Source organism: Mesoplodon bidens (assembly GCF_964165515.1).
Source record: "Mesoplodon bidens genome assembly, chromosome: 10".
Lineage (NCBI taxonomy): Eukaryota > Metazoa > Chordata > Mammalia > Artiodactyla > Ziphiidae > Mesoplodon > Mesoplodon bidens.
Genome location: NC_138172.1, coordinates 46,395,210 through 46,407,368, shown reverse-complemented (window position 1 = coordinate 46,407,368; position 12,159 = coordinate 46,395,210). Strand labels below are relative to the sequence as shown.

General features: G+C 53.8%; 2 protein-coding genes across 4 annotated transcripts in view; one reads left to right on the top strand and one right to left on the bottom strand.

The window, feature by feature from the left end:
• The first annotated feature begins 1,659 nt into the window (after positions 1–1,659).
• On the top strand, positions 1,660–5,207 carry CYP8B1 (cytochrome P450 family 8 subfamily B member 1). The gene has a single exon (XM_081245447.1). It carries the CDS (start codon positions 1,806–1,808, stop codon positions 3,339–3,341), a length of 1,536 nt encoding a protein of 511 aa, XP_081101573.1. The 5' UTR covers positions 1,660–1,805; the 3' UTR covers positions 3,342–5,207.
• Positions 5,208–6,961: 1,754 nt separating this feature from the next.
• Positions 6,962–12,159, bottom strand: part of ACKR2 (atypical chemokine receptor 2) — a 53,963-nt gene continuing 48,765 nt past the window's right edge. For all 3 annotated transcript variants that reach the window (XM_081245274.1, XM_081245276.1, XM_081245275.1), the window contains one exon: positions 6,962–10,702. In XM_081245274.1, the coding sequence (XP_081101400.1) occupies positions 9,513–10,702 (1,190 nt within the window). In that variant the 3' untranslated portion in view covers positions 6,962–9,512. The remainder of the gene's footprint in view (positions 10,703–12,159) is intronic.

Here is a 12,159-nt window from a genome sequence, read left to right as displayed (position 1 = left end):
TCTCCACTTAATTACCACCTGATCAGTGTGGCCTCCCTGCCTCCCCACCCTCCTTCCCGCTCTGCCCCTTTTTTCTTTTTTTGAATTTATTTAATTAATTTATTTATTTTTGGCTGCGTTGGGTCTTTGTTGCTGTGCGCAGGCTTTCTCTGGTTGCGACGAGCGGGTGCTACTCTTCACTGCGGTGTGCGGGCTTCTCATTGCAGTGGCTTCTCTTGTTACGGAGCACGGGCCCTAGGCGTGCAGGCTTCAGTCTTTGGGGCACGTGGGCTCAGTAGTTGTGGCTTGCGGGCTCTGGAGCGCAGGCTCAGAAGTTGTGGCACACGGGCTTTGTTGCTCCGCGGCATGTGGGGTCTTCCTGACCAGGGCTGGAACCTGTGTGCCCTGCATTGGCAGGCGGATTCTTAACCACTGCACCACCAGGGAAGTCCCGGGAATTCCCTTTCTGACCATATTCTAAGGCTAAGGAGAGTTGGTGGAGCTGAGTACTTGCTGTGGTTGCCATGAGCAATCAGAGAGGACTTCATGGAGGCAGAGTAAGGATGTTTTCAGCTCCCTGCTGGGAGGAGCTGCACAAGGCAAAGGGAGCTCCCTCAAGAGGGGATGTAGGAATCTTATGGTCGTCTGAGGACACAAAGTCCCTGTTAGCCGGTCATTTAGGAAGTTAAAGAGTAACTTGGGGGTTATCAGAACTGGTTGAATCAAGTCTGAACCTCATCACCTATTGCAACCATGAGCTAGGCTGCTTGACTAAACCCTTAGAGTCAACGGCACAGCTTTCTCCTTCTTGGGCCTGCTGGCAGGGACCTGGCCTGACATCTCAGAGATCCCCAGTAAACTGTCAACTCACCTCACCCAAGCTACAGCAGGTGTCAGAAAAAGTCCCTACTACACTCTGAGCCTAGATCCTTATTGTAAAATAAAACAGTTTGTTTGAACTCCCTATCATCTCTGACATTTCATAATTCCAAGATTCCCAGTCTGTATTTCTTTCTTTTTTTTTTTTTTTTTTTTTTTTTTTGCGGTACGCGGGCCTCTCACCACTGCAGCCTCTCCCGTCGCGGAGCACAGGCTCCGGACGTGCAGGCTCAGCGGCCACGGCTCGTGGGCCCAGCTGCTCCGTGGCGTGTGGGATCTTCCTGGACCGCGGCACGAACCCACGTCCCCTGCATAGGCAGGTGGACTCCCAACCACTGCGCCACCAGGGAAGCCCCCCAGTCTGTATTTCTTGCTAGAGAAGTATGCAAGCCAGTTGGCGAGAGGCTTGGAGACTGAAGTCTGAGCCTGTGCTTGAAGGGTCCTCTGTCTGGGAGGTTCTGTGGGTCTTTTAAAGATAAGGAAGGGGTGGCTGTGAAACTTAGTAAGTGCTCGGTGCATTTCTGCTGAACGAACTAGCAAATTAATGAATACATGAATTCATGAGTAAATAAAGGAGTGAATAATCAGTAAGTCACGGGGGTGAGGATGGAGTCAAGGAAGGCTTGGCAGAGAAGATGCTGGAGCTGGGTTTGAAAAGGTCAGAACAAAGCCTGTAGCTGGTGAGGGGGCTGTGACCATAGCTAGAGGTTTCCTTCTGGGCTTTTTCCTAGTCCCGCCTCCTCCTCCCACATGACAAGGTCCTAACAAAATCCAGGGGAACGTTTTGCTCCCAGGTACTGTCTCGCCAGGGTTATTTACTGTAACTTGCAGTCACCGGGCAAGGTCCAGGTGGACAGATTTTTCTACCCTCAACTTGTCAAGACCTCCCAAACTCTCTGGCACCCAGAGAACAACGTGTCCAGAGCTCAACCTGGAAGAGCACAGCCATGGTGCTCTGGGGTCTGGTGCTGGGAGCTCTGATGGTGGCCACTGTGGGATACCTGTGCCTGAAGGAGCTGCTCCGGCAACAAAGACCCAAGGAGCCCCCCCTGGATAAGGGCTCCGTGCCCTGGCTGGGCCATGCTATGGCTTTCCGGAAGAATATGTTTGAATTTCTGAAGCACATGAGGGCTAAACATGGGGACATATTCACGGTGCAGCTAGGGGGCCAGTACTTCACCTTCGTCATGGACCCTCTCTCCTTTGGCCCCATCCTCAAGGACACGCAAAGAAGACTAGACTTTGTGGAGTATGCGGAAAACCTGGTGCTAAAGGTATTTGGATACCGCTCCATGCGGGGAGACTACCAGATGATACACTCAGCCAGCACCAAGCACCTCATGGGGGATGGCTTGGAGGAGCTCAACAAAGCCATGCTGGACAGCCTGTCCTTGGTTATGCTGGGGCCCACGGGCCCCAGTCTGGATGCCAGTAGCTGGCGTGAGGATGGCCTCTTTCACTTCTGCTACAACATCTTGTTCAAGGCCGGCTACCTGAGCTTGTTCGGCTACACAAAGGACAAGGAACAGGACCTGCTACAGGCAGAGGAATTATTCGTGCAGTTCCGCAAGTTCGACCGCCTGTTCCCCAGGTTTGTCTACTCCCTACTGGGACCCCGGGAGTGGCTGGAAGTAGGCCGGCTCCAGCGTCTCTTCCATAAGACGCTCTCTGTGGAACACAACATGGAGAAGTACGGCATAAGCAACTGGATCACCTATATGCTTCAGTTTCTGAGGGAGCAGGGAGTCACCCCAGCCATGCAGGACAAGTTCAACTTCATGATGCTCTGGGCCTCCCAGGGTAACACAGGGCCTACCTCTTTCTGGGCCCTCTTGTTCCTCCTGAAGCATCCAGAAGCCATGCGGGCTGTGAGGGAGGAGGCCACCCGGGTCCTGGGAGAGGCCAGGCTGGAGGCCAAGCTGTCCTTCAACTTTGATGTCGGTGCCCTGCAGCGCATGACGGTGCTGGACAGCGTGATGGAGGAGACACTGCGGCTGGGGGCCGCGCCGACCCTCCTCAGGGTGGTGAAAAATGACCACAGCCTGAAGATGGCCAGTGGGCAGGAGTACCTGCTCCGCAATGGAGACATCCTGGCCCTCTTCCCTTATCTCTCAGTGCACATGGACCCCGAAATCCACTCGGAGCCCACCACCTTCAAGTACGATCGCTTCCTCACCCCCAGCGGCAGCCGAAAGGTAGACTTCTACAAGGCAGGCAAGAAGATCCACCACTACACCATGCCATGGGGCTCGGGCGTCTCCATCTGCCCCGGGAGGTTCTTGGCCCTCAGCGAGATGAAGCTCTTTGTCCTGCTCATGGTCACACAATTTGACCTGGAGCTGGTGGACCCTGACACACCCGTGCCACCCGTGGACCCCCAGCGCTGGGGCTTTGGCACCACACAGCCCAGCCACGAGGTGCGATTCCGCTACCGCCTGCGCCTGGGGAGTGAGCTCTGCCCAGGTGGCCGCAAGCCTGGCTAGGAGGTTTCCTTGGGGTCTCCAGCTCCACTCAGCCTTCTGAAGCCCCAGACCAGCCCTTCCTCTGACCTGCTTTGCCCTCTCTGCTCTTTGGCCTCCTTCTAGGCACCTCACAGGCTTCTTCTTCTCTCTTTTTTTTTTTTTTTTTTTTTTTTTGAGGTACGTGGGCCTCTCACTGTTGTGGCCTCTCCCGTTGCGGAGCACGGGCTCCGGACGCGCTGGCTCACGGGCCCAGCCGCTCCGCGGCATGTGGGATCCTCCTGGATCGGGGCACGAACCCGTGTCCCCTGCATCGGCAGGCGGACTCTCAACCACTGCGCCACCAGGGAAGCCCCTTCTTCTCTCTTTAAAACACTGTCTCTCACAGTGGACTCTGCAGAAACTGCCTCTCACAGGAAGTCCAGGGAAGGGGAAATATCTGTGGGCAACTCAGATTGGGGGCTCATACATGCCTTGACAACTCCTGCAGTATAGACACTGGTTACGGTGGGCAATGCAGCATCTTGCAAACGTTAGTCTCCACCCTCCCACTCTGCTTTTGTTTTTTTTCCTCACCACTTATTCCACATCCTGTGGAATTCAGGGTTTAGAACAGTGTCATCCTATAGCAGTATGAGGCATGCCATACGCATAATTCTTAATTTCCTAGTTGACACATTTTTTAAAAAAGAAAGAGGTGAAGTTCATTTTTATGCTATATTTTACTTGACCCGATATATCTAAAATATTAGCATTTCAACAGGGAGTCAATATAAAGGTACTAATGAAATATTTTTACATTTCTTTTTCCCTTCAAAATCTGGTATGTACTTTTTAACCCTTGATACTGAGCACATCTCAGTTCAGACTAGCCCCATCCTAAGTGCTCAATAGCCACGTGGGGCTAGTGGCTTCTGTACTGGATACAGAGCAGCTGTAGAGAAGGGCTATCTTTCATGTAGGAGTTGTTCAAGGTCCCTCCTCCGTGCCCTCCTCTCCCCTCTGCACCCCTACCTTGGGGTGATCTCAACCCCTCACTTGGTTTCCACAACCATCGCTGGGCTCAGAACTCTCTGCTACCTCCAGACCCCCAATCTCCCGACAGGGATCTCACAGCACCTCTGACTCAGTTCGGCCCAAGCAGAACTCAGCATCTGTCCCCCCCCAACCTCTGCCCTGAACCACCTACTTCTCCTGATTTCCCTGCCTCTCTTTGCTCAGGACACCACCATCCACCCCATCCCCCAAGGCAGATACAGAGGAGACACACTGGCTCCTCCTTTTCTCTCCCCCATAGGGAGAGAGTTCTGTCAGCCTGACCCCCTGTGGTGCCACTGAACCATGCCCCCCCCTTCCCCCCGCATCCCCCACTGCCCTTCTCATAGCTCAGAACTCGACATTTCTCTCCACGTGGGGCCTGGGGGCCCTCCATTTACCCTGCTGCCAGAGACTTTTTTTTTTCCAAAAGCACTTCTGGGTGTCCCCCTTTTACTTTTCTGGCTCCCCATCACCTCCACACACCTGACATTTAAGCTTTGCCACAGTTGGCCCCCAAATTTTCAATCCAATGCAATTCAACTTTGGCAACTTTCTCCAATGGAACTGTCCGTAAAGTACAGGGCTCGCTTTCACTGTTAACCCTGGTGCGAGCTACTCCCGGAAGCCTTCTTGAACCTCGCCCATCCCATCCTCTGACCAGAAATGGCCTCCATCCCCTGGATCTCCCCTACCACCGAGTGTATCACAGCACATCTGTTATGTCATTGCTTTCTGTGTCCTGGTTTCTGCCTCCTGCCCCCTGCTCCAGACTGGAGCCCATAGGGCTTGGTATCTTATTCCTTCATCTCTGACCCCAATTCCCTAAATGTAGATTAAATTACAGAAACATGACTTCCAGACTCGGCTAATTTACTTCATGTCCTCAAATAATTTCCTTCCCCTCCCACCTTCACTCAGCTTTCCGGCCTGGGAAATGGAGACAATCTCTGTTGCCAGGCGTGCTTACCAGGGCTGGGAGAGAGTGAGAGGGTGCTACTGCCAGAGCTGCAGTGGGCTGACGGCAGGGCCCTGGCTGGGGCTGGATAGGAAGGGTAGTGACTGTGGGAGCTGATAGAGGGTCCTGGAGAAGGGACGCCCAGGCAGCATGGACCCCCTGCAGGGACCACCCGGGGGGCTTCTCTCTGCTATCCCAACCCTACACCTCTGACTGGCCTCTTCCTTTGTCTTAAGGTTGCCCGTTTTGCCCAGAGTTTGGCCAGGATAACAGGCTGTTAGAGTGGGCAGGGGCCGGGCCGGGGACAGGAGTCTGTCCTCACTAGCTGTGTGACTCTGGGCTGGTGCCTGCCTTCTTCTGGGTCTAGCTGCCCCCAAATGGTGACATCTGCCTGGAGCCTCATAGAGCTCTGACTGGCTAGGAGAAGCCAGGCATCTGACCCCCCATCCACAAGGGCCAGGGGCGCAAGGAGAAGAGCCCCATGGGGAGCACAGGAGACGGAGAAGGGGCCTTGGAGGCCAGGAGGTGTCTCTGGGCAGCTTACCAGCAACCTCCTCCACACAGCCAGGCCCTGTGCCAGAGCAGCTGTGGGAACAGGGGTAAAGACACAGGGCTTCCCCACACCTCCTTGGCCCTGCCCCGACATGGGTGCTGCATCCCTTCGTTTTCCACACACCCAGAGGACTGTGGACCAGGAGCCAGGCCTGTAGACAGGCTGGGACAGGGCTGCGGGCCCAAGCCCACTAAGTCAGGACAAAGAGGCCTCAGCTGAGAGTGACCACGTGCAGATGTCCCAGGAACTTCATGGATCCTGTGATCGGTTTGAGGGTCTGCCTGGGACCGAGGGAAGCCTCGTGGGGGTCAGGTGTGAGGTGAAGATGAGTGTACCATCCCACAGTCAGGGATGTCCACCATAACAACAGCCCCCCTCACCCCAGGAATTGGCGAGCAGCCAGGATTAGCCTGTGCACGTGGAGGCCCATGCCCACCCGCTGGCAGAGGAGGGGCCCGTGGCACCTGTAGTTGTATTCCCCCTGGCCTGGGGACTGCTGGACACACCCTCCACAAGGGCACCCTTCCTGCCCCTGCAGAGGCCTCGGGGCAGCGAAAAGACTGAGGCCCACAAGGACGCATCTAGTCGCTGCCTGTCCTCACCCAGCAGTTCTGTCTGCGAACCCCTCTTTCCTGCACCAAATTTTTTCTCCCTCTGTGTATCCTCTCTGAGGTTAGCTTATAACAAAGTAAGATCAGGAATGACATGCCAGCGGTGGAATTGCAGGCCCCTAGGAAAATAAAGAGATATTTTTCTATAGGCAGTAACTGCTGTGAACGCTCACACCACACTTCACAAGGTGGAGGGTGGGCAGCCCTGTTCCCAAGCAGAGCCATGCCCGCCCTTCTCCCTGGCTCAGCCGGGCGGGAGAGTCTCCCTTGCCTCAGAGCCTGAGGGCCAAGAGAATCCTGGGGGCTTTCCTCAGACCTCAGGTAGGAAATACAGGTATGTTGGGCAGTGCAGACGGGAAGCCAAGCCTCGGGGTGGACAGAGAGTGGCAGGAGGAACCAAGGTCCAGGCTGAGAAGTCAGGTCAGGATGGAGAGGGCACTGTCCTGGCTCTCTCCATCCTGACCTGTGTATGAGAGCCAACCTCCAATTCACTCCCTGACCAGTGCCAGCGAGCCTTCTCGCAAACTGCGTCACACTCAGAACCCTCACTGTGGTCAGCTGTGGTGTATGGCAACTGGACAGTGAGAGGGACCAATGGGCCACCTGCAGCCAGGCCTTCTCCTCCACTTTAGGCACAGGCTTCAGGGCACTACGTGTTATACGCCTGTTATTTACAGAGAGCACACACCCACATTTACGCAGCCAGAGAAAGGCACATAGGAACACACGTAAAACCCATGGGCACATACTCAGACACACATGGACACAGTGACACATTCATGCTAGATCCATATACACAGCCATATGTGCTCCACACGGCCCCAACGGCAACACAGACACGCACACAGACCACCCACACGCACACACGCAAATCCACCAATGCTGGTGACAGGCCCTGCTGGGTGTCCCTTGCCTGGCATACCTTGTCCCATCCCATCTGTGTGTCATGGGCACCCAAGTCAGAGACTCTGGGATCCTAGATCCTACCAGTATGGCTCAGGCTGTATCTCACCAGTCAGGCTGCCATGTGGGCAGGACTGAGGTCCCCTGTTGGACAAGATTTCAAGAGCTCTAAAATAGAACGTCACCACCCTATCCTCAAACCAACCACCACCTTCATATCCAGAGGATCTTCATTTCCCAGGGGACTGAGTGGGCTCACAGTCCTTCCTGATAGTGGGGAATCTGGGGCCTTGGGGAGAGAGAACCAGAGGCACCAGAGCTGAGACACAGAGGGAAAAATCAGCCAGGTCAACTCAGGCAACATCCAGGGACAGCCCTGCTCATGACACATGTGCTGTGACCAGACCATCCAAGCTCAGGGGAAGAGAAGAAAGAGTGGGCAGGATACTGACCAGCGGCTCAATTCTCTATCCATCCAGCTATTCATTCAAAAAAAAAAAAAAAAAAAAAAAGGTAGTGAGCACCTACTACATTCCTAGCACTGACTGAAGCACGGGGGATGCAGATTCTACACCAGGCAGAGTCCCTGTTCCCCTGGAGCTTACGTTCACCCCGCCATATGTCCTCCTGGTCTCCATTCTATCCATCTAAATGTTTCCTTCTGAGCACCACTGTCTGCCAGGCTCTGTGCTGGGTTGTGCCGGACAGACACGGCAGGACATGGCAGGTTGTGCCAGGTGGCTCTGGGAGGTAGGAGAAAGCAGTGATGCTTTAGAAGCTCAGGAAAGAGAGATGGCACTGTAGGCCAGGGGCTCCCTGGGGAAAGGCTTCTCAGTGGACCTGTCATTGGGCAGGAAGGAGGCCGACCGTGGGAGACATGAAGCACCCAGGCAGGGCATGTCCGACAGGAATCCTTAGGTCGCAAGTAACAAAACACCACGACCCCAAACTGGAAAGGAATGTGTTGGTCCGTGTCGCCGTCAAGTCCAGGCTTGGGATGAGCTTCAGCCGTGCCTTGATCCTGGGGCTCGAGCGCTGCCCCCGGACCTGCTCACTCACTGCTGTCGCCTCACCTTCTGAAGTCCGAGCCAATGAAGGAGCAGCGCCAGCCCTCACCATGCCCTTGGCTTCAGTGTCATGCCTCTGTTCCAGCACGCTCGTCGCGTTACATTTCACAAGCTCTGCCTGGGTCATGTGCCCATTCATAAAGGAACCACCGTGCCAGGGAAACACAAGGTCGTCACTGGCCAAAGATCCGTGCTCTACCCAACCTCCACCCAAGGCACAGGGCAGAGTGACTCCGGAGTGGCTTCCCACAGCAAGTAGGATTCAGTTACACGACAAGGGTGAGGGGATACCTGGCTGGAGAATGATCCCTGTTCCATAAGGGAGCCGGAAAGTGCAAAAGCAAAGACGGGAACGTGCAGGAAAGAACAATGGGTGTGGCAACCAGGAAATGAAAAGGGAGGCAAAGGAGTACAAGGGTGCAAACAGTGTATGGGATTCTAACTGTGAAAGCTCCAGCCTTAAATTGGACAAACGTTCTGGACTTGATAGTGCAGAGTCTAGGGAGCCCTGAAGGCTCCTGAGAGGGGGCGTGGGAGGCAGAGGGAGGCAGGTGCTCCTGGACCACCAGGAGTATGTGTTCCCTCTGCCTCCCACCTGCAGACTCCCATGTGTGGAGCACCTCCAGCCCCTCCTGACTGCCAGACCCTGCATCCACCTTCAAGGAAACAATCTTGCAGGTAGTATTTCCCCAGCTGAGCCACAGGGAAGGCGGCAGTCTGGTGGGTGGCAGGCCTCGGGTTACTCTGAGGGGGATGGGAGAGATGGTGAGGGTGTTGTGGTCACTCTGGCTGCTGGGTATAGATTAGAAGACCGGAGAGCACGACGATAGGAAGCACAGAGGTCAGCGGGGAAACTACGGCAGCCATTCAGGCCAGCGAGTATGGAGTCCTGGAAGGCAGTGGAGAAAGAGGAGGGAGAAGACAGGAGACAGCGAACGCTGCTGATGGCTGAGGACCAAGAAATGACTGGTTTAGCAACATGGTCACTGAGACCTCTGAAGGGAGGACTTTGGTGGATGCGCAGCTGAGCTGGGTCCCATCTGCTCTCATGGACTGTGGTGTGGCCACTCAGGCTGAATCTTTCCCCGCGTCCCCCTTGTTGGGGGAGTCCTCAGCCTGCCTCTCCCCGAGGTCATTCATGCCAGTTATATCTTCTTGGCCACTGAGCCTACTACTGTCAGAATAGCTGGACGGTGGGGCCTGGGCAAGGTAAGGAGCCTGGTGTCGTCTGAGCACAGTGGCCAGGAAAGCCTTGAGGTACTGGCGGAAGCGGCGGCTGGAAAACGCATAGAGGACAGGGGTGAAGCAGCAGTGGAGGAAGGCGACGCTCTCTGTCACCTGCAGCGCATAGTCCAGGTGCTGGCTGACCTTGCAGTCTCCAAAGACTCGCAGGTCCAGTAGCGAGTGCAGAAACAAGGTGATGTTGTACGGGAACCACAGCACAAAGAAGGCCACCACCAGGCCTATGGCCATCCTCAGAGCCCGGCTCTGGCCTGGGGGCCTCAGCCTGGCCAGGACAGAGCCAATGCGGGAATAGAAGAAGATCATGGCAAGCAGGGGGAGAAGAAACCCCAGGAGGTTCTGCTGGAAGCGGAGGAAGAGCTTCCAGATGGTCCCATGCCCCCCAAAATCCGCAAAGCAGTCCCACATGCCTGGGGCGTTTTCATGCGTCCTCACAAAGACCATGTCGGGGATGGAGACAACCAGGGCCACAGCCCACACGACAGCCGCGAGGAGCAGGCTCTTGGCTCGGGTCCTCAGCCGGTGGTAGGGCTGAGCGCAAACAATCTCCAGGTACTTGTCCAGGCTCATGCAGCTAATGAAGAAGATGCCACTGTAGAAGTTAATGGTGTAGAGGGTGCTCACCACCTTGCATAAGAAACTCCCAAAGACCCAATGCCAGGCCACAGAGATGCCCCAAAAGGGCAGTGTCACCAGAAACAGGAGGTTGGAGATGGCCAGGTTCAGCAGATAGATCTCGGTCATCCGCCTTCGAGGCACATACCGGAGCAGGACCACTAGGAGAAGGAGGTTCCCGCCCAGGCCCAGCACAAAGATCAGGCCATAGAAGAGTGGCAGAAAGACTCTGCCAAACGACAGCACCTCGTCCTTCCTGCAGAGCATGAAGGCCACGTCGCCCAGGTAGTACTCATAGTCATAGAAGGAGCTGCTGTTCTCAGAACTGGCCACCTTGGTGCTGGGTGGCAGAGGAGAGGCGGTGGCGGCCATGGCGGGAGGACACATCCAGTGCTGGAGCTCTGTGGGCCAGAGAGCAGTGTGAGCAACAGGAGACGAATCCACCCTCTCTCCAAACCCACTTTAGCCAGTGCTCTGGGGTGTCCAATAGACTCTTCGCATTCACGCCAGTAACCCATAGGCTAGCAAGTACGGGAACAAGGATGAGGAGCCCAAGGCTACCACTTAATAGTTATGTCACCTTGGGTAGCTGACTTAACCTCAGGTGTTCTCACAGTACTCACTTTTTTTTTTTTTTTTTTTGCAGTACGCGGGTCTCTCACTGCTGTGGCCTCTCCTGTTGCGGAGCACAGGCTCCAGATGTGCAGGCTCAGCGGCCATGGCTCACAGGCCCAGCAGGTCCGCGGCATGTGGGATCTTCCCAGACCGGGGCACGAACCCGCACCCCCTGCATCAGCAGGCGGACTCTCAACCACTGCGCCACCAGGGAAGCCCAGTACGCACTTCTTTCACGATGGTTTCTCTTCTTTATTTTCTCCCTTATCATTTATAAAGATTAATAATGTCTTTCATGTTTTTCTTTACTATTTAGGGATACCAATTCACTTATTTATTGTGTACATACTCTTCCTCATGTGTGGCTTGAAATTATTCTTCTTTGTGTGGCTTATAATTTTTTCTTTTTAATGAGAGCTTCTCTTCAGTGGGGCTTGCTTTTCCTATAAATACCTAGTGTGTCTACTCTGGCTTTGAACTCTCTTTACTTCTCTCACTTGAGGATTTCCCTTCCTTTGGTTATTTTAAAAATATTTCATTTATACATAGTTAGTTTTATGTCAATATCTTTATTTATAAATATTTAATATTTAAAAAATATTTTATCCACCATTTCTAGGTTTGCAGCAGCAAGGTGTGAACCAGCATGTCGATAGACTCAGAACTAAACCTACTAATCCCTCAGTTTCCCCATCTTTAACATATTAATTATAGTGCCTTTTCGTGGAGTTCTTGTGAGGCTTAAATGTTATAATTCAGGCAGAGCATTTCGAGCTCTATGAAGAATGCCCAGAACATAGGAGGCACTCAATAAACATTTGCTTAAATTATTGCTTTGCCCAGAGCTGAGTTCATCATCTTCCAAACCAGCCTCTTCTCCTCTCCTTTGTCTATCTAACTGAACAGTGCCACCAGCTATTCGGTCAGCTAAGACTGAAACGTGGGAGACATCACAGACCCCTTCCTCACACCCCTCGTCATCACCCTGTGTGTCTCTACCTCTTTACTGCTATCTCCAGGTTCCATAAAAATACATACATGATAAAAATATTTACATGATACTCTTTTAATAATTAAGACAAATGAAATATATATATATATAAAAACAACCACCACCTCAGGAAGTATATAAATATATGCTGTGAAGCAGCTCAAAGAGATAAAAGACAGGGGAAAGATAGGCACAAGACTGAAGATGTGGCTGCCTGGGCAGGAGAAGCCAGAGACATGGGATGGGGCAGGT